At 39.8% G+C, this 21,716-nt stretch overlaps 1 protein-coding gene across 3 annotated transcripts; it reads right to left on the reverse strand.

The window, feature by feature from the left end:
* Window positions 1-775: 775 nt before the first annotated feature.
* Window positions 776-21,161, reverse strand: pdcd6ip (programmed cell death 6 interacting protein). Of its 3 annotated transcripts, none has more exons than XM_088328493.1 (17): window positions 20,813-21,161; window positions 17,491-17,545; window positions 17,337-17,406; window positions 17,000-17,127; window positions 14,789-14,942; window positions 14,421-14,521; window positions 12,920-13,051; window positions 12,626-12,848; window positions 11,649-11,772; window positions 11,404-11,581; window positions 8,706-8,817; window positions 6,281-6,699; window positions 4,716-4,850; window positions 4,549-4,643; window positions 4,358-4,475; window positions 1,402-1,514; window positions 776-1,331 (listed from the first exon to the last, which is right to left on the reverse strand). In XM_088328493.1, exons 1-17 carry the CDS (start codon window positions 21,016-21,018, stop codon window positions 1,151-1,153), a joined length of 2,544 nt encoding a protein of 847 aa, XP_088184619.1. In that variant the 5' UTR covers window positions 21,019-21,161; the 3' UTR covers window positions 776-1,150. The 3 variants fall into 3 exon arrangements, with proteins under 3 accessions (XP_088184619.1, XP_088184617.1, XP_088184618.1); XM_088328491.1 differs by having other exon boundaries at window positions 1,402-1,625; XM_088328492.1 differs by having other exon boundaries at window positions 1,402-1,625; window positions 12,920-13,036; window positions 20,813-21,160.
* Window positions 21,162-21,716: the final 555 nt, after the last annotated feature.

The following is a 21,716-nucleotide window of genomic DNA, read 5'->3' on the forward strand; positions in this document are numbered from 1 at the left end:
TTTGGTTACACACGGACATATCTTAATATAGAACAGGATCTGAATCCGAACAACACTAGTTATTTCTAGTCTAATTGGATGAGTTTTTTCTGTCGCGTTTACCATGCTTTGTGGGTGTGAATTGTTTGCTGTGTCATTGCCTTTCATAACTAGTGTATTAATGATTCAATCATAGATCTAGCTTCGTTTGCACTAAAAATGCACCAAAACGGAAAATGTACAAAATTTTGTTTCGGGAAGCATGCCCCCTAAACCAGGGGTCTCCAACCCGGTGTCCGTGGACTTGATTGAAAATAAATCACTGTAGCGGGGTATTGTGATTTTTTTTTTTTTTAGCACAGTAATTTTTTCCAGTGGTTGACTATCAATTTAACCCTACTGCCAATAATCTGGGTAATAACCCCTTACCTAGACTGTCCACCGAGCAGGGTCTCACAACATTTTATGGGAAACACTGAATCCTCACTCAATCAAAACACACATACACACCCTGTGAGATAGGAGAGCATCATTAGCCTTCCTTGACAGTAATTGAATATGTGAAGATAACCTGCGGCGCCGGGCGTAATGTGATTGAGACCTCACAGGAACGCAAATTTGCATGCCATTTTGAAGCTCCCCTCTACCTTCCTGCCAGGCACTCAGAGGCTTAAAAAAAATTAAAAAAGGATGGCAAAAGGCATAGTTGAAAACACTGCCACCATGTGGTATCTTAAACCAACCAATCAAATTTGCATGTACGTTTTTTTCCTCATTCAAAGACCAGGACTTTCCCTCAGTGAGCCAGTCATATTGATTTATACATATATTCATCTCGAATAATAACAGTGCCCCCTCTCGGGTGATACAGCTTGTAGGTGAAGGCTAACAACGTTAATGTTGCCTGCATTTGAGAGGGATTAGAAAACAACAACAAAAACGGCATGTGCAAGGTGGCTACGGATTAATTACAAAAAAAGCTGATAAAGAAAAGAGAATCTTGTGGGTGTGTACACAAAGCCTCGCCCGAGAGTCCTCCAGCGCAGTCGGGTTAGCAAGTCAATCAAAGCGAGTCAGGAAAAGTGCTCGGAGGAAAAGAAAATATGTAGAAAAAGTTCCTGAAACGGAGGAGTACAGTGTAAGCCGCTATTGCCGGGGATAACAGGGGATTTTATTGCTGGGGGTAGTAGTTCTGCTGCTGTGAGGGCTGCTGGGGGTAGCCCGGGTAGCCCTGTGCCGTCGGGGGGGCAACTGGGTAGCCAGGCTGACCGGGGGCCGCCTGGTAGGGCATGTAGGGCACGTTGTACTGGCCGTAAGCGTACGGGTTGTAGCCCATCGGCATCTGGAAGTACCTAAGAGGAAACGCCAGTCTTAAGGGGGCAAAAAAAAACAAGGAGGAGGGGTCGATCAAGGAGAACTTACTGCGGGTAGCCCTGGTAGGCCGGGTAAGGGGGTCCCTGCGCTGCGGAGGGTGGCGCCACTGGTGGCGGGTTGTTGATAGAAGCGCTAGCTGGGGGTGTGGCTGCTGGGGCGGCCTGCGGAGTCAAGACAGGGGGAGTCAACACAGGTGGTGGGGGCCGAGCGGGAGGCTGGGATTTGGCTGGGCCCTGCTGGGGGGTCTGAGGGGTCGGCGGAGGTGCCGGGTTCTGCAAAAACAGAGACAGGTGAGGTACTGATCGTTTGGTTTTAGAAAATATTAGAGATGAGAGTTCCATCATTTATGATTATTACTGTGCGTTCTGGACTATAAGGCACACCGGACTAAAAGGTGCACTTCAATATATACAACTGTATCTATTTGTGGCATTAGATTGCACGGACTACAGCACCATAATCATAAATTCCCCCCTACTCCTGTTTTCTTCTCATCTGCCTGCCTATCAAAAAATAGTATGTATACATACTATTTTCTCTGGCCTTTAAGGCGCACCTAAGAAAACATTATATTTGCCAGAAATTGATACGTGTGCCTTGTAATCAGGTCGTTCTTATAGACCAGAAAAACTAGAAACAAAATCAGAAATGCATAGTTACATAGCTATGCTGTATGATAAATGTTTAAGGAATATTTTGAGAGTGTGCCATTAAATCAGGTGCTATATTCATAGTACAGAAAATAAGGTGTTATTAACTTATTCAGTGCCATAACATAAAAATATGTTTACAGAAGCATTGGCCCCAAGTGCCAAAAAGGAAAAATACGTTTTCTATTTTATTTTAATAAACTACTGTAAAGGCTTTGGCTCTGCTAATAAATAAGTACCAAGTCTCTGGGAATAATTTCAGTATGATAAATCACAACTAAATGTGTCAGGAATGGCTATGATCAGATCTTTGTCCACACATTGAGGAGCCCCCACTTCTTTGTGTTGTTTCCTCTATCCGGTGATTGAGTTTGTGGGCGGCCCCTGAGTGACCATGTGTGATCACGTCACCAGAAACTTTAGGCGCTGAAAAGTTCATGCATAGGCTCTTGCTATAAAATGTTATTTTGCAAGTAACAGACCTATTTTTTTTATTAAATGCATTGATAAGATATTGGAGGTATCACAAATGCAAAAAAAGCACCAAAGTGAAAGTTCTGCTTGAAATGCATCCTGAGGGCATCCAAGCCTGAGTGCTGAAACTATGTGCCTTGGAGCTGTCAGGAATCCTGCACTACATCTTTCAGGACTCTATCAGGACCGCATCCATTCTCAAAAGCCTGGAAAACCTCTATAATAATGCCAGTTCCCAAAAAGCCTCGCCCATCTGACTTGAATCACTACAGACCAATTGCACATCATGATAATAACAGGGGATTTTATTGCTGGGGGTAGTAGTTCTGCTGCTGTGATGGAAGTCCATTATCATGATGTGCCTGGAAAAACTCATTCTTCACTCTATCCTACCTATATACTTAAAATACTCTGACGACACTGACATTCTTTCACCCCTCAAGGACAGTAACTCCATAACTTACAACCCGTCACCCATTTCACCATGCAGTGCACTGACAACTTTCTTAATCTGAATGTAGACAAGATAAATGAATTACTCTAGAACACCCAACAACATTCCCTAGACCTGGCACTTACTACTATAAACAACATACCAGTGAACATATACACTTAAAATATTTAGGACTCACATTGGACAATAAACTCACTTTCAAACAACATGTCAACGATGTCCATAAGCACTCCCAGCAAAGACTCCACATCCTTCGCAAACTCTGTGCTCTCTCTGTCACTCCACATCTTCTCTTAGTTATACACAAGTATCATTCAAACCATCCTTCTCTAATGCAGCCTCGGTTATTTCAAAGTGCTCTCGATTACCAACAGAAACAAAATCACTAAGATTACCCGTACAGACGACAAAAAACATGAATCTGACCGTCAAGTCAAGTCATTTTTATTTGTATAGCCCTTAATCACAAATAGTCTCAAAGGGCTTCACAAGTTATTACATATATATATACAGTCATTACATATATTCATCACCGACCTCTCACACCTTAGCAGTAGAGCCATCACATGTATGGCCAGGACAATTACTCGGGACTCAGATCATCTGCTATATAGTCACTTCTGCCTGTTGCCCCCGGGTCGCAGGTACAGAACTCGAAGGGGGAATCGGGTATGTTTCAGTAAAAGCTTTGTCCCTTCTGCTATTGTTGCACTTAACTGTTTGTAATCACCTTTCAGCCATGTGCATGTGTGATGTTCTGTGTATTGTTCATATTTGTCCTCGTTTTTTGTTTATCTTGCAGGTCCTGTGAAAACAATTTTGCCCCTGAGGTCAATAAAGGTCTGTCCGTCTATCCGTTTGACAAAAAGCCCTTTTTCTCAGGGGTTTTCTTGGAAACAAGTATTTTCAAGAAACCTATGAGTTTGCAAATAGCGTTTACTAAACAATAGTAAAAGCTAGAAACATACATTTTTGTAATAAAAGATGAGTATACGCGCTTTCTTTTGATATGCCTATATAGCTATATAGCTGTAGGCCTTCAAAAAGGAGCCAACATGTCAAATTGGCTAACCCCCCCACTTCATATTTAACTTCTGGCATTGAATGAGTTAAATCTCTGTGGCTTGGTTTGTTTTGCTAAAATGGCTTAAACTATCGGTTACAAGGCAAGAGAAAAAGAAGAAGAGTATAAAAGGAGCCAAGATGTGTAAATGATGGTATTCAGAGAAAGGGGTGCACCAAACCAGTTGAAAAGAGAGATGCATAGCTTCAAACTTTAGCAAAAGGCTGTTGGAAAAGAAGGCAGAAATAATCAGCTTTGTTAGGTACAGTGTTTCCTCAGAAAGTGAGTGCATCAACTTTTGAAAAAGTTTTCGTAATCGTCCTGATATCTGACGTGCAAGCGACTAAAGAGCATCAAGCTTACAAATATGGTCCTGGGAGCAGGGGTGGGACCACCAGCGGTGGCTGGCGGTTGACTCTGGTAAGAGGGGACGTTAAAGTTGGGGGCGCTGGGCTCACTGGCGATACTCAGCTGCAGCTCCCTAATAAAAAAAGAAGAAAAAAAAAAGTTATCAAGAACCGGAATGGCCTTGAAAGTATGTCGTAGCGACTCACTTGAGGAGCTCATCACGCTCCGTCTTGCGAGCAAAGACGATGTCGCAACACTTGTTTTGGAACTTGAGTAGGATCTCAGTCAGGTCGTTGTAGAACTGCGGAGGAGAGAAGGGATGAAGGAGGCTGCACAGTAACCCGAAAAAACGGATGGGGAGGGACAGGAAAACCTTGGTGCCTTCTCGCAGGTTGCCGCTGATCTCCACGTAACTGTCGTGGGCTGAGGCCAGCTTCTTGAGGACGTCATCCCGCTGGTTGGCCTCGGTGTTGGACTGCTTCAGGCTGCTAAACTCTTGATGCGACGTCTAAGAAAAATACATAAAAACAGAGGTGGATCAAAGTCACCTTTCTCGTGCATTTATTTTCATGCTCTATCAACTACGTGATGAATTGTAGAATGGAAGCTCACGTTTATGATGACAGATTTAACGGCAATACGCTTCAAGACCCACGACGAGAAGTCACAAGTACAAGTGTGGCGAATATTAACGCTTTCACCTTTTTGGGGGTCAACTTTTTGAGTGGCAGGCCGCTTTGGGTTAAATTATCTACAAGAGGGGCCGAACCAGGAGGAAAATAAAAAGCTGATCACGAGGTTGATTTGATTTAATAGTTTGGCAATGCAAGAGAAAAAAATCTATGGATGTATCTATGAATATATACAGTTGTTTGATATTTGTTTATAAGTATCACATATAATCGCATATAAACCTAACCTGCATATGAGCGGACCCCTTAAAACTGCTTTAAAATAGCCACATACTAAAAGAAATACCTTAAGAAAATTATTTAAATTTGTAGCTAATAAAGCTTTTTAAACTGTTAAAATAAAAATAAAAAGATTTCCAACTGTTTACCTTTAGGCAATGGTGTCCTAGAAGATATAAATAAACGCAAAGTCTGATTCATCATCAAAGAAATACATTTGTGTCTATATCTTTCAGGACGACTGTTTATTTCTATTATTTAACATTAATTTTTGGCACCGTGAGTAGAAATAGTGTGATAATGTGATGTAATCGAATGCCTTTTTGTATTTATCTTTGCCACTAGTGGGCTAGTAGTTAGGTTTTGGCGCACTCACCGCTGAAACCTTGGTTGGGTTCCTGTTTCACGATTTTGGGCAGAGATACTTTTTGTCTGATTAATTGTTGCACAAATACAGTAATACCTTGTGTTTAAACCTGTTGGACACAAGTAAACAAAGAACTCATAAGTATTTGCCGTATGCCATTGTGCAGCCAAGCCCCTTAAATTAATCACTTTTGATTGGAAACCTATGGTACTACCAGTATCGGTATTGGCATCTGCGATTTCTCAAGTACTCCAACAGGCATCACTCTAAAGAAAACAAAGTGGAATCAAGCATTTCTCAACAAATTAAGCTGAGAGACCAATTTTCTTTTTTTTCTAATTTATCGATTGTGAAGTATGCGAGAGACTCTGCTGATCGATCAGTGCACCAATATATCGTATGTGTGTAAAATGTTTAACAATTATTCCCAAATAAATAAGGTAGCTCTTTACCGTAGTTTTAATTCTATGCGCCATATAATCCAGTGCGCCTCAGATAATATGCTTTATATATTACAAATACTTCGGTGCTTCTGATAATGGGGATAAAGGTTTTTTTTTTTCTTTAAATCAATATTTTTAACCATTTTGGTTTGGCGAGCTGCATTGAAAAGCTTTATGTGCACAGCAAGCCACAGCTTCCCAACTACGCTTGCATTACCTGAATCTGCGCCAGAAGCTCTTCCTGCTGGCGGAGGCTGGCCATCACGCTGCGGTTGTGCTCGCTGTAGAGTTGGTCGAGCTGGCTTGCCGACAATTGCTCCTCGTTGATGGCGCCGTCCTTGGCGAGTGCCGTGAGGAAGGTGGAGGACATGTCGAAGGTGACGCTCTTGATGTCCGACTCCAGGGCCGCGCGCTCTCGCTTCACCTGCTCCAGCTGGGCCAGCAGCGAGCGCAATACGTTCACAACTTCGCTGCCCTGCAGCGTCTTGGTGGGGTTGGCGGAGGGCAGCGCAGCACACAGCTCGCTCTCTGGCTTGCACAGAAGTGCGATCATGACGCAGTGGGCGTTGAAGCGGTCTTTCACCACCTGGTCCGCCTGCACCGCCTTGTCCAGGATGTTGCGGAAATTGCCGCCCTCTGCCAAAGAAGAGTGATGAAGTCAAATGTGAGGGCTGCTTGCTCCAATAAATAAGTTTCTATTTTGCCGTTTTGGGTTAAAAGAAAAACCCTAATCTGCAAGGAACCGCTAAAGAAGTGGTCATTCAATAAAAGACAAGATGCCAGTTTTCACATGACTACAACTGCCAAAAGAATACTGTAATCAAGGTCTGCAACTAACGATTATTTTAATCATCGATTAATCAGTCGATTACTCTTATGATTAATCTATAAATCGCATTTTTAATTCTCTTGTTAAAAAAAATCCTCTTTGTGAAAATAAAAAAATTTTGGACTGAAAGAAAAATAGCACACAAGGCAACAGAACATTCTATAATACAAAACAATAAAAAAAGTCTATTTGTATGTATAGTAGCTTAACAATAGACACTAAAGGACAGACTTTTGAAACAGATGCAACCAGTCAGTCTTATATGTTTTGGTCTTGTCCGAAACTTGAAATGTCAAGGTTAAAACTTGAGATTGCACCATATGAGGGGGGTGGGGGAAACCAGTCTATGCTGTTGGGTCTTGCTGCTCTTGAAAGGTCCAGTTTGACTGTTATTATATTTGTGAGCATGCGTTTTTTTTTTTATTCAAGCCTTTTAATACAGCAGTCTTTGAGATCGCTGTTTTAGATGAGTTTTGCGATTCGCAATAGTTAAGACTCGGTACAGTCGCATGACCACGCTTTCGCAGTGCAGTGATTTATGGATTTTGTAGTTGTTCTGTTAAACGTTTGTGGGGAGTGAGGATAGTGAATGTTGCTTTAAAGTATATATCATTTAATTGCTTTTTTATTTGGTACTTGAAATTAAAAGAAATTATGTTATTGTTTTGTAGGTTTAGAACCTACCTGACTGTCTCTGAATGACTGAATGCTGGGGGGTATTCAATAAAGGAAATTAAAAAACAGCAAGAGTTGTAACACTAAAGGCTTCCTTGGCATCGGTAGGAAGAAATAACAAAAAAAGAAACAACAACCCTGCAAGTCAAATGAAAATGCAACAAAAGCAAACTACGAGGTCGTGACACTGATCGCTAAGCACCACAAACCTTTCACAAAAGGTACATTTATTAAAGACTATTAAAAATGGACTGTAATAAAAATGGTCGAGAAAATGTGATTGGCCCTCACACATTTTCAGCTAATCAAATCTGGCTCGCTTTCTGAAAAGTTTGGATACCCCTGGACTAGGGGATAATGGCTTCGTTATATAGATTGATAGGATGGTGAAAGTGTGGCTGAATGTGTTGTTTAAAAGTTGAATATGTTCATTGTTGGTCTTGAGGCACCCATCGTCAGACCAAAGTAGTACTACAAGCATCAGGGCCACGTCAGAACTCGATGATGCAACTCGTTGCCAACGCGTTTAATAATTGATTTTATTGATTTGTTGTTGCAGCTCTACTGTTGTCCTTTTTTATCGCGGCTAATGGGGACCACAAAACCAGAGGATATGCAAAAATCCGCCACAGAGGTGAGGCATAATGTCACACTTTAGCGAATGGAAGAAAAAATAAGCTCCGCCAGTCTGCTCTCAGATATACCCATAATGGATCACATTTCATTTTTAGGCACGCTACAACAGCCACCCCACGCAGCACATTCCACACTTGTAGCAATATGGGATTGGGGACAATGGATCGCTGTCATGTGAGTGCAGCTGATTTTCGGGGGGAATAACAGCGAAAGCAACAACAAACAAAACCAAAAACCATAAGGACCAACAAAAGTGCGCTCTGACCGCCCCCGCTCGCAGCAATATGCGTTTAGAGAGATCCGATCGCCAGATCCAACAAAAATACAAATCTCTCAGCCAATTTAAAAAAAATAGATGTTTGTATAAAGGTTATTTATTTTTTTGGGTTACAATTCAAAATAAAATGCATACTTTTAATGAGTTAAGTTTTTCTTTTTACCTTTAGACGGTGCTAAATAATAATCAATGTCCCTTTGAAGAGATTTAAAGCAGCAGTCTTACCTGAGCGAAGAGGCTTGTAGAGGTCCCCAGAGGAGGTGCGGTTCCAGCGTTGGTTGAATTTGGCCCTCAATTCGTTGTCCGTCGTCTCCTCGTCATCCAGCATTTTCAGCGCCTTGAAAATAATACAAAAAGCTTCCAGTTTATGGGGAATTTACAACAGACTCTTCAAAACCATCAAGACTCACGCGAAGATTTCTGCCCATGTACCCGGCTAAAAACTTTTTTAAATGCACTTGACAGCTTTATCTTTTTTCCCCAGCATCCAAAAGTGGCGTCTGCTTTTTGGGAAAAATTTCCCAGGCTGGACGTTTTCCCAGTTTGATGACAAACTTGGAAGCACGTTTCAAGTGGATCCCGCCGTCTGTTTGCAGATTTGTGTGCATGGCGACTTGGCGGCGGAGATGACGGACGCGCAGTCCTTGGCCCAAAGATCAGTGTTTTCTGTTTTTTAATGAAGATCCTGATCTGGGGATTTCCGCCATTTGGCATTATTACAGCTTTCTAAGATTTGCACATGCGTGGTCACGGTGATCTGTCCGAGCCAGGATACATACAAAATGACAAACAAGCTGTCGCCGTGCATTTGAAGTAGAGATCATTTTGCTGCGCTGCTTCACTCTTGCGTTTTATCGTCCCTTCACTCGGAAGCTTAACTTCATGAAGCCATGTTCCACACGTCATATTCTTCCACTTCCACAAGGGTCCCAATTTCAAATACCAATTTAGTTATTTTTCTAGGTCAAGCAAGATGGAAAAAAAAAAAAAAAAAAAAAAGTTAAACTTTTTCACATAGGTTTGCTAATTTTATCATTTGACCCAAAAAACGGAAAAAAAGGTTAGCCAGATAGTAAGCTGAAAAAGAAAAATGCATTGGTTTGCCCCTAGATTGGAATTTCTATCAACCCTGGTCATGTCCCTCGAGAGGGGTGACCGACAGCAAGACAAAAAAATACAAAAATTAAAAAAGAGGGGGGGGGGGGGGAAATAAGCAAAAAAAAAAAAAAAAACACACAAAAATGTTTGGACCATGGCCAACCCAAATGCCCAAACAAGTTAAGCACCTCAGCACCCAAGTTGGTCATGCGTTCGTCCCTCCAGATAAAACGGGACACAAGAAAGCGGCCATGTCACGCAAGTCAGGGTGACACAACACACTCTTCAACAGCAGGGCCCGACAACTTTCATTGGTCTACCCCTACCGAATCATACAGGTACCCTGCCCATCCCTTAGAATATGTCTAAACATCCCACTATCCTTTTACAACACCTCTCCACTCATTCCTATCACCAACAAGAGCTCGAGCTTCCACTACATTGAGACCACTTTCTTGCAGTGCACTCATAACACCATCCATACACGTCAATCGTGGCCTTCCTCTTGGTCTCCTTCCATTTACTTCTACTCTGTAGCTCCTCTTCAACATTCGCTCCTCATCCATCCTCTCCATGTGTCCAAACCAACCGATGACTCTCTTATCCAAACGTTTGCTCAGTTCCACTCCTACTCCAGTTCTGGCTCTCACAATTTCATTTCTCAATCTATCTAATCATGTCACTTCTAACATACTCCTCAAACACTTCATCTCAAAAACATTTAATTTCCTTCTCAAATCTGAGTTCAGGATCCAAGTGTCTGCACCATCCAACACAGTCGACACAGTAACACTCTCATACAGTCCCCTCTTAACATAGATACTCATACTCTTCAATGCTTCCAACAACTTTCCACCCACTCCATACATTACCATCACTTGCCGCAACCCCTCTCTATCAACTCTGTCATACGCCTTTTTCAAGTCCATGGAAGCCAAATAAACATCCTTACCTTTTAGAAAATATTTCTCTCACACCTGCTGTACTGTCAAGCCTGATCCACACAGCCTCTTCCTTTCCTGAAACCACTCTGCTCCTCCATCACCACCTCCTCATCCGTACTTCCTCTCACTCTATTAATCAAGACTCGTCCATACAGCTTACAGACAACAAACTGATACCTATTGAATTGCTACAGTAATACTTATTACCTTTAGCCTTATACAATGCACTACACCAATCAAAAGTAACCACACCACTTAAAAAGCATACATTCAACAAGCGTACTAACCAGTCAATCATAGCCATGCCACCTTTTTTCAAGCATTCAGCAGTACAACCATCGAACCCAGGCGCCTTCCCCACTTTCATTTCTTTCACTGCCTCTTGCACCTCCCATGTTTACACAGGCTTCAGTTTTAAATGACCCAAATTAATTGGAATTTAGTTTGTTGTATTTCCTATAAAATATATCAAAAAATGAACTAATATATTTGTTTAATACATAAATAAATTTTAATTCTCCTCTGTCATTTGCTTAAAAATATTATCAATACATGAATACACTTCTCATGAACTAGGATTTATTCATTTGAATTTCTAAAATAACGACATTTCATGTTATTACTATGTTGTGACTATGTTATTACGCGGTTAATTATTTAAAATAGGGTCAAATAGACTGTTAACAAAAAAAAATCGTTTTACTAGAAAATCACAATGATCCAGTACTGATGAGCTATTTCATATATCAGAACAGGTCCGCAGGAACCTCAACTGTCCTTAGGGGCACCCTGGTGCCTTCGGGCACCACGTTGGAGACCCCTGATGTAAACAATGCTTTGCAATGATGCTCACACATTTTTCCTTTCCCCTCCTTTCTTACTTCGTCCAGAATCTCCCTGTTACGAGTGAGCAGCTCAGGCAAGTCCTTGATGAGCTTCTCGATGCTCTGCAGCCCCCCCTGCTGCACAATCGAACGGGCCTTCTCGGCGATGGATGGTGGGACAGAATCACCAGAGAGATCCTCCAAAGCAGCAGGCAGATTAAGGGAGGCGAGAACCCTGACGGAACATTGACTATGAAACTGGGCGTCTCCGGTGATGTGTTCCCTGTGATAAGAATTGTTACCCGTTGCAGAGGTTGGTGGCCTCCCGCATGGTTCCCACCATTCTGTTGACCGTGTCCGATTTGCGCTGGTTGTAGAAGGTCATAGATTGCTGGACTGCCATAGGAACCATCTTCTCAAACAAGTCTGAAAATCACAATGACATCCATTTGGAGAGTGTTCTCAGACAGTGTTTGTCAACTGGTGGGTTGCAACCCTCAAGTGGGTCTTGGACCAGTTTTCATTAGGTCTAAGGAGTGTTTTTCAACTAGTCGGTTGCAACCCTAAATTGAGTCTTGGACCCGTTTTCAGTGGGTCTCGGGCCTTTGCAAGTACAAAAGAATGTTCAGGGGAAAAAAACAGGGTGATAAGGCTCTGCAAATATTAGTTCACCCACCCAATTTCACACTCCCGAAGTGACATAAAAAAGCAAAACACCATTCTATCACAGATAAAACCTTCAGAAGATGACTTCAAAACCTGAGGACATCACAAAAGTGTCTTACTTTTTCTGTGCTTGAATTGCACTTTTTGTTGAATTTATTTTGAGTTTTTAGATAAAAACTGCAACAGAAGAAAAACATGTTTCTCTCCAAGTGCAGTGTTGATTGTTTGGGTTCAGTGAGGTATGTTTCTCTGCTAAAAGAAAATAGTTGGGAGTTGTTTTCAAATTATAGTCAAGTCATGTTTTTTGTATAGCCCTTAATCACAGAATATGTACATCTCAATAGATGCCCTCTTTTTGAATGTTATCACATGTTGAGTCTGAAGTGAAGTATTTTGGATTTCATAACAAGAGAAAGGAATAACTTGCAGTTGTTTTTGTTATGCTGGTCATTTTTTTCTTCATAAATAAACATCTTTGATTTCAACTGCACTTTCCTTTAATCCATTTTTTGGAGGAATACATTTCTGTCCGTTCTTTGGTTTGTAGGTCCTGAAGTGAGACTAATTGAGAGCAACTGTTCTAGAGAACCCCATTGTCTGGTGCATGTCGTACCTGCAAACTTTTGGCTGAGCGGCGGCGCGATGGCGGTGGCCTTAACCAGCGTGGCCTTCCCAATGGGCTCTAAGTCCTTGACTTCGGGGACACGGTCGTGGTAGATAAAATCATTGTCCTTCTTAGCGGCCGTAAGCAATCGGTTGATCTTCTCAGTCAGGTCCTTGACGCTCACGTACTCATCGTAGCGCGCCGCCACAGTCTTCACCATCTCGGCTGCATGCTGATACGAAGACACAGTGTGAAACTCAAATCCTTCACAATGTCTTATTTCAAAGAGGCCGCCCGTTCTACCTGCAAGCGAGCGATCTCCTCGCCAAAATGCTTCTTTTGCTTGGCCAGGACGCTCTGGTGGAGCTCGGCGTTAGCCTGCATGATGCAGTGCTTGGCCGCCAGCACTGGCAGCACTTCCTGAAAGTAAAAATACTGACCAGGGAGATGGCAACCACAGAGCGGGACAAACACACACATGCACGGTACCAAAGCAATTCGAAACAACAAAAGCAGCCAAGGGGATGCAAAAAATTAAAACACGAAGGAAATAAGGAGGATGGGAGGAAGGGAACACGCCATCATTACGAGGGGTACAGAAAGAAGAGGAAGACAATGAGAGAGAAAACAGAACAAGCCGTGAGTGGTTGACCCTTTGGCAGGAGGTGCCAAAACCTGACCCAAAGATGCCCAAACATACATGCTCCTTTTAGAATCACTCTATCATTTGCTTAAAAAAATAAACACATTGTGTTAAATGGATCAAAAGCTGGTAAACACCCAGTTAAAAAAAGGTGATGCGATAGCCAAAAACAAATGTTTCCAGAGAGGCTAGAAAAGTGCAGTGTCACACATTCCAATCAGGGTTTCTGCAGCTTAAGGCTAGGTAAATTCAAGACTTTTAAAGACTTTTTAATGCCTTTGCAAATCAAATTTAAGACAAAGCCGGCAAAAAAGCCACACAGTTGAAACAAACAACAAAAAAAACTAAATATTTCTTGCACACAATACATCGTGCCACGTACACATTACCTGGCACAGCTTTTAGCCAGGGCGAAAAACATTTGTCCGAGAGCCACCCACCACTCATTAAATGTACCCTTTCCCATGGTCCAAAATAAAAATCTCCTTACAAAGTTGTGATGTGTATTGTGGGTAGACCTAAAACATGCGTTTGCTCTGAAGACCCGACTGAAACCACTTCACCGTTTTAATACTTCTGTTATTGTGGCTCCAATAGTACAGTTCACTTTTTGGTGGATAGAACGGCAAAAGGAGTGTCAAAGCCCGACAAAGATGGGCTCTCCGGCCATTGGTCGCAGTAATTTACAATCTGGGATAATGGATCGCGGAATATTTGAGGTACCTAGTACAAAGTAGTAAGGGATTAAAGTAATTAATATTGGCCAGGCTGTCAACGTCCTGCTAGATTGACAGATTTAAGCTATGGAGGGAACTTTCCAGTCATGGAGGGCAGGCTTCAATTTTTGAGTCATTAAATGTTACATTACAAAATATGAACAAAATTGGGTATGAAATTGTTGAAAATAATATGAACGTATTTTTTACATGTGAGAATATTCGTTTGATTTAAATTTGTCAAATAACACTCCATAATCCTAATAAGTACGAAGAAAAAAAACACAGATGGCCTCAGAATAAATAAAAGCGGCCTTTCCATAGAAAAATTGATTAACATAGGATTTGCTAAGCACAGCAGTAAACTGAGCCAATTCTTACCCAAAAAACAATTGGAATTGTTCTGGTCTATCATTAGCGGTCAGGCTGAGCACGTTGATCATACCTTAGGCAGATTGTCTTTGTACTGACACTGCTTGAAGGCATCGCCGTAAAAGTCCGCTGCCTGATTGGAAAGCTTGGCGATGATGGCGTCTTTCATCCGGTCTGAAAACGAGGAGAGCCTCATTAATTGCCGCATCTGTCCCGGAATGAACCTATTCTTGCTACATCCCCCCTGCTAGCCACTGTCTTGAGAAAATACGATCACGCGCAACTCCGATGACATAACTGGGCCGCAAGCTGGCTCCAAGCTGTTTATTGTGATGACAAACGTCCCCTAGAGGCTCATTAAAAACGCCGGCGCAAATTAAGACACTGAGCTTGTGGTTTTCCTGATGGGCGCTAGTGACAAATTACTTGATTGGGTTTTACCTGTGGTAGCTTTGAGGAAGAAAACCTCCTGGGCCTGGGCCAGCATGATGACGCTGAGGGTTCCCACTGTTTCGGGTGCGATGTCCATGGTGGGTTCGCGGTTGAGGGCCGACAGAACCGTGTCTTTGATGTGGGCAAAGGCGCCGCTGGCCATCTGTGAGGCAAAATGTCATTTAGTAAGGATGCAAACATTTTAAGGTACCAGAATTAGAAACCGAATAAAGGCTTCAGAAAGACGTTTTGAAAGAGTCACATTTAAGGTGAGGTGTAGTCACATGGGGGTGAGTTGGTGTACCCATGACGTGCGATGAAGTCGGTGTCGAAAATACAATAAGCTATATCTTATCATCTTGTTCAATATTTGAATAGGAATGTTTAAATCTAGGCTTAAACTCACTTCTACTCTATAGCATACGAATAACCTAAACTTCTTAAATGTAATACCTTGTGAAGCCCTTAGAGACTAATTGTGATTAAGGGCTATACAAATAAAAATGACTTGACTTGAAGCAATGCATATACTGTAACATAAAACAAAACATTTTTGTTTTAACTTATAAATCAAGTTTATGGGCTTCTCCTTTGGAATAAAAGCATCGATAAATTGTGAAAAAAATTACATGCAAGGAAAAAATAGAATGACTGGATGGCTTGACTAATAATTAATAATAATAATTTCCTTGTATTGTCATTCTGTGTAACAATGTACACAGAACGAAATGTCGATTGCACCTGACCCGTTGTAGCGAGCCGATGCAGCCGCAGCCAACAGAGGGCGCCGCCGACCACTTTTTAAGTCTTAGGAATGACTCGGCCGGGGCGCGAACCACCGACCTCCCAGTCTCAAAGCGGGCGCCTTACCATCTAGGCTAGCAGATAGCTTGCCAATACTATCACTAATTCGATGATTTGGGGCCGAAATGAGACTCCTCAGCGTTACAATTGCCCTCTGCCGTGAGAAAAGGGAATTGCATTCACAGTAATATGTTACATGCCAATTGTACTAATACTTGTGTGAACATTCAGCCATTTTGAAAATGTAAATCAAGAACAAGTGAAGTGAAAAGAAAAACTTTAACACTGAATAAATATAGTCGTTTAATATATATTTTGAATTTTCGATTTCCCTGACAACATACATCATTGTTATGCGTGATTGCTGCAATGTTTTTAGCCGCTAGCTGGAATTTGGCTAAAATTTTCATGCTAACTCTACAGTACGCTTATCACTGAAGTTGAGTGGCTAGAGAAAAACAATGTGCTAGGAGAATTTGATTTACTAATGCTGTTTTACTTTGGGAAATATGCAATTGTGACTTGTTTGTTGCATTATCATAATCATCAGTTCCCCCGACTCCTGTTTAGTTGTCGCTTGTTCTGAAAAACTAAGATGCCAAAGGACAATGAGCTTACCATAGTTTGTATTTTAGCTTCTTAACAGTTTGACTTCACCTGTCACACTTTGTTGTCCAAAAATAAATGTTTGAAGCACTCAAATTCCTTTTTTGGGTGAGGATTTAACAAAAGTATTTAAGCTCATCAGCTAGTAGTGTTCTTGGCACTATTTTCTTGTCCTGTCAATTAAAAGGAAACATGCAACCAAAATGTGTATTTACGGATATCTCATGCAGTAACACATTTTACTTTTCAGTGTTTTTCTAGTTCCCAGATTTGTATAATGCATTGTGTTCTGCATTCTGATTGGGCGAACAGTCACCCTTGCTTATTATTGTTTGACTGTACAGAACCTATTTTTATAACAAGGAAAAAACTTCTATACAATACTCGTATTTGGTAAACAGATACTTGAGCCTGTGAAAAGGGTTCATTCTTTGATTTAAGCGTATGATAATTTTAGTGTATAATAACCCAAAAAGGTTCCTAAATTACGGATTTCGCCCGCCACGGATACAATTTGAAACAAACGAGGGATTACGGTAAACCAAATTTGAGAATAATCCGTAACCAGTCAGGAATCTTTAAAGCACATAAATTCCTTTTTGGGTCCATAATTTAATAAAAGTATTTAAAATCCGCTGCTAGTAATATGCCAGGCAGTTATTTATCAATTTACATTAGTGATTGCAAATGATTTTATTTTTAAGGTAATTTATTTCAGACAAGCAATTTACATTTTCTGCCCGTTGATAGATGCAGTTAATTGTATCAAAGTATTCACTGAACAAAGTTGGGCGGAGTCCGTGACATCACCTGATAATATTTAGCGGCGTTTTTAAGTCCCTCGTCGCTGTCCAGATTCTGCTCGGCGGCGATTTGGCTGGCCAGCGCCGCCGCGTTAAACAGGACGCACGTCTTCTCATATCCCAGGCTGGCCAACGCTTCGAAATGTGACATTAGCGTTAACATTAAGTTTTCTGCTTGCTAAATGTATACATTGTTGACAAGTGTCAGTGATAAAACACACAAACACACCCTGCTGTTCAGACAAAAAACATGAATAATCCACCTCGTCTGACCTGTTGGACCAGGTCTCTCCATCTTTTTACTGTGTTACAGAAAGGATAGATCATAGTGGTCAAGGGCTTACCCAGCTTGACGGAGCCGCCGAACAGCGAGCCTTTATCGAAGGCGTCTTTCCATGTGAAGGTTAAGCAGAGCTGAGGAACAAGGATAGCAAATGCATACTCACAAATGACTAATTGTTTGATTAGGGGGGAGGAATAAGAAGAGATATCCATTACCTGGTTTTCACTGAAAGGGAATTTGGGCTCAACAGCACAGAGTTGGTCGTAATATCTGCACAGAGAGAAAATGTGACGTTTAAACTTATAAAGGATTCATACTAACTTACTCGCGGCATTTTTTATTTTATGTTTCATTTTTAATTGCAATTATAGACTTGTGTTGAGCTATGAAATGGAATCAGCTTATGTTATGTTAAGTGATAAATTGCCAATTATAATTGTTTGTCTTGTCACTGATTTTAACCAAATTAGGCAAGGAATTCCAGGATAATCATGTAATAAAAGACAAAAAACAAAAACAAACAAAAAAAAAAGATACCAGCAGCAAGAGGGTACCAGCATGGATAGGCAATGTTTACAAGAAAGTGCTTGTAGACTGGCCTATAAGCAACATTGTAAGTGCATCAGAACAATAGTGCAATAACATTTAGTAGCAAAATCATGAAAAATAGGGATAAAGATATGAATATTTCTATCATAATTTAGAACAGTGTTTTTCAAACTTCTTTGAGCCAAAGGAAACTTTTTTTCATTTCACTTCCACGTTTGTTTTTCATAGCTTAGATTACCCCATTATCTAGATTTACATTATATTTTTTGAATAATTTGTTCTCACCATGACTAAGGAGGTAAAAAAAGGTTATTCATTTTTGTTAATGATTTTGCTGTAAATTAGGACTTTACATCATTTAAACCTGTTTTTCGCAGTTTTGCGATATTCATTATATTTTTTTTCTAAATTATCTGAAATACAATGCTTAAAATTAGCAAAGTTATCTGCTTGTGAAACCAACACATTTAACTATGAATTATGTTTAAAGCAAAACAAGAAAATAATAAAAATCAACAATATTGTATGAAAGACTTACATTATTTGATATACTTTATAACTTTTACACAGTGCAACTTTATCTAACAAGGCAAGCTATTAAATATATTTTCCACGTACTCTTTCATGAGGAGATATTGAAGATATAAAAAGAAAAATAGTAATCTGCTGCCACCTAGTGATATGAATGAATTACCCAGCAAAAAGAAAGCAAATATAGTGACCAATGGCATGCTTTTTTTGCAATAATAAAATTGGACAATTCTCCACAGCACACTAGTTGAAAAACACTGATCTAGAGCGGCTGAAAAAGCTAGCTGCATGTGTACAACCCGAACTTTTTGATAACTGGAATCTATATACTTATTCAAATGTACCTAAAAATAACTATTTCGAAAACGGTGCACAAATAAAAGAATAGGAAATAAATCAGAGATAATAGATTGAGATGAGCGGATTTGATTTGAGGATGCGGTTACGGCAATTGTGATAGAACAAGATAAAATCTCTGCTTTCTTGTAAAGAGGAGAGGGTGAGATGAGGTGTGACTGAGCAAACAATAACTGGAGTGAGTGGCACAGTGGTTGCCATGGTGATATAAACAAATGCTCTACCCTCCTTATCTGCCCCTCACACTTCCTGGTTCTTGTTGCCACGGTGATATAGAGGAGTAAAAGTACACTCTGCAGTAATGAGTTGACTTTGTGGACCGTGCAGTCTGACCCAATCCACAATGGCAACTCATTTACAGCCTTTCCTTAACTTTGTATACCCATTGTGCTAAAGTAGGTTTTAATCCAAATAAAAAAATGACAGACAGAAAAAGCCCCTAAAGCTAAAAAATAAGCTTGTCAAGTCATGTCAGAGGAATCCATATAACAAGTCGCACGACATAGCCCGGAATTTTTAAGCCGTAGGACAGGAATGATAACACGTGAGAGGATAAGTATAGTGAAAGAAGTAAATACTTTTAGAACCTGAAATTTACCCACTGACATGTCCAAAAATGTATTCTTTATTTATGGAACAATTGTGCTTCTATCATCAATTACTAAGCAGTGACTAGTCAAAACGCAGTTGATGATTTCCTGTGCTGTGTTGATGACAACATGTTAATGTTCTAATTGCCGTTATTTTCTGATGCAATTACAACTTTTTCTCGTTTCTTTTCTACTTGATTAATATTGCTTATGTAAAAACCAAATACTCCTGAAAGTTTTTTACATAGATATGATATTGTTATCTTGAAGAAAAACACCAAAATTAGAAATTTGTAATTTAATTATTTAATTGAAGAGGATGATTTTTTTTTAAATTTTGGATTTATAAATACACATATTGTTAGCAATAATATAAAGTTTAAAAAAATACAGTCATATAAATAAATGCTTACATTTATTATTCTTAATCAATTAAAATGTCGATTTTAACAATGTAACAATATAGTGCTTTTGAAAGAAAACAATGATTTTATGAGTTCATCCTGAAAATGATAAAAATATGTAATTAAAAAACTTTATTTAAGAGAAGGTGAAATACTTTTATTTTGAAATAAAATGTATCTCATTAGCAATAACTGAAAGGTTTATGTTTTTCCCATTTTGAATGAAATAAAATTAAATAGTCAATGAGAAATTATAAAACTGGTTCAAAAGTGTTTGCATTTATGATTTCATCAGCCTTTAAATACACATTTTAAATAAGGTAAAATACGAACGAGCTTTATTTCTTCAAAAGTAATTTGTATTTTTTAAAATTGAAATGCCATTAAAATTCTGTTTAAGATCTATATTTTGAATTAAGAAAAATACAATGTTATTTTAAATTATCATATATTCAATAATAAATCATTGTATCCCTTGGATACAAAGTTGTATGCGTCAGGTATCATTATTTATCCATTAGAGAATAGTCCGGTTTTATCTTATATAAAAAATGTTTATGTTGCATTGCAGCCTGGTTATCGTGGAAGAGGGATTACCTCATGCGCTGTCCCTTCTCAAGGTTTCTTCATTTTCCTCATGTTGAGATTTTTGAGTTTTTCCTTTCCCTCATGTAGGTTTAAAATCAGGGGATGGTGTAATATTACTCTGTGGTTTGCAAAAATGTGTGGTCTGTGCAGCCCTTTGAGACTCTTTGTGATTAAGGGCGTCACAAATAAACATGACTTGACCATGTAATCTGAATCAGGTGAACTCAATTTTTCCACTGGTGAAATTTATGGTCACGTGAGGTCAGCAAGCAGTCAACACGACCGTAATATATATTAAGTCGCTTTTCTTTTGTATGTATACACAAAAAAAGTTTTATTCCACAGAAAAAATTATTGATTGATTCGGATATTAGTTATGGGCCATTAGCTAAATTAGCTTAGCCAGCTAAGCTAACAATGCTAATGCATCTGGGTGCGGCGATTAATTATTACAGTGTTGAAAATGGAGGATGTTTCTTTACAACTGACAAAAAATTCTCAGTTATTTTTTGTTTTACCTTAATAAACACTCCAGGGAGCTCTCGTGTTTATCCAGCGGCCTTCCAAGCGCGTTCCGCCGCAGTTTATTGAGTTCCTCCACGGCTCGGATGTACTCCGCCTGCTCTTCGCCCGCCGGGTAAGTGGACGTCACGTATTTGGACAGCGGTTTGACCAAGTCCACTTCCGAAGACTTTTTCATCGGCACAGAAATAAAAGTTGCCATTTTATGGGTGTTATATATATATATATATATATATATATTTGTATTTCAAGGGGGGGGACAGGAGAGTTGAGCTCCGCCGAGCGACCACTGAACGCGAGAAAACAAGCCAGCGGAGTCACTTCCGGGATTAGGTGCTCCGACGAGTGACGTAATAAAGATGGGGGAGGCTCGCACTGCGCAAACTCAGTGCGTGGGACGGAAATTATAGCGGTGTTTATGTGGACAAAAAAATAAGTTTTAAAAAAACTAGAGAGAATAAAAATATACACATAGCTAGTTATTGAACCGTATCTGCTTTTTTCTTTGGTGTACTCTTACATTATGTTATAGAGAAAATATATATAAAGAGACATACTGTATGACGGATTTTACGTTAAAATGTTTTTTTTTTCCTTCCAATTTTTAATATCATGTCTAAACTTTGGACATTTCATCCCCTTAAGGTTTTTTAATATTTAGTTTGGAAAATGTTTCATTTTTAATATTTGTGGAAGCTGTGTAAATGTATACTGTACATCACTATTATTGTTAATGTGAAAAAGGAGTGGGATTTTTACGTTGTTCTCCCTTTTTGAGCATATGTTTTTTTATGAATTTTATTTCATGTCTACTGTAGATATATAATGATTACGTATTCCAAATGTTTTGATTGGAGACGATTTTTGAAAGCTATAAATGTTCTGATATCAAAAACAAAT

The sequence above is a fragment of the Urocampus carinirostris genome, chromosome 2 (genome assembly GCF_059441175.1).
Source record: "Urocampus carinirostris isolate Australia breed hairy pipefish chromosome 2, RoL_Ucar_1.0, whole genome shotgun sequence".
In the NCBI taxonomy this organism is placed as follows: domain Eukaryota; kingdom Metazoa; phylum Chordata; class Actinopteri; order Syngnathiformes; family Syngnathidae; genus Urocampus; species Urocampus carinirostris.

Excerpts from the sequence above, each read along its gene's own strand:
- pdcd6ip (XM_088328491.1), bottom strand. The coding sequence starts at position 21,018 with ATGGCAACTTTTATTTCTGTGCCGATGAAAAAGTCTTCGGAAGTGGAC. Across the intron at positions 13,052-14,420 it reads ACAAAGACAATCTGCCTAAG|TATTTTTACTTTCAGGAAGT; the intron begins GTATGATCAACG and ends CTCCCTGGTCAG. Across the intron at positions 11,582-11,648 it reads GCCACCAACCTCTGCAACGG|GGTTCTCGCCTCCCTTAATC; the intron begins GTAACAATTCTT and ends ATGTTCCGTCAG.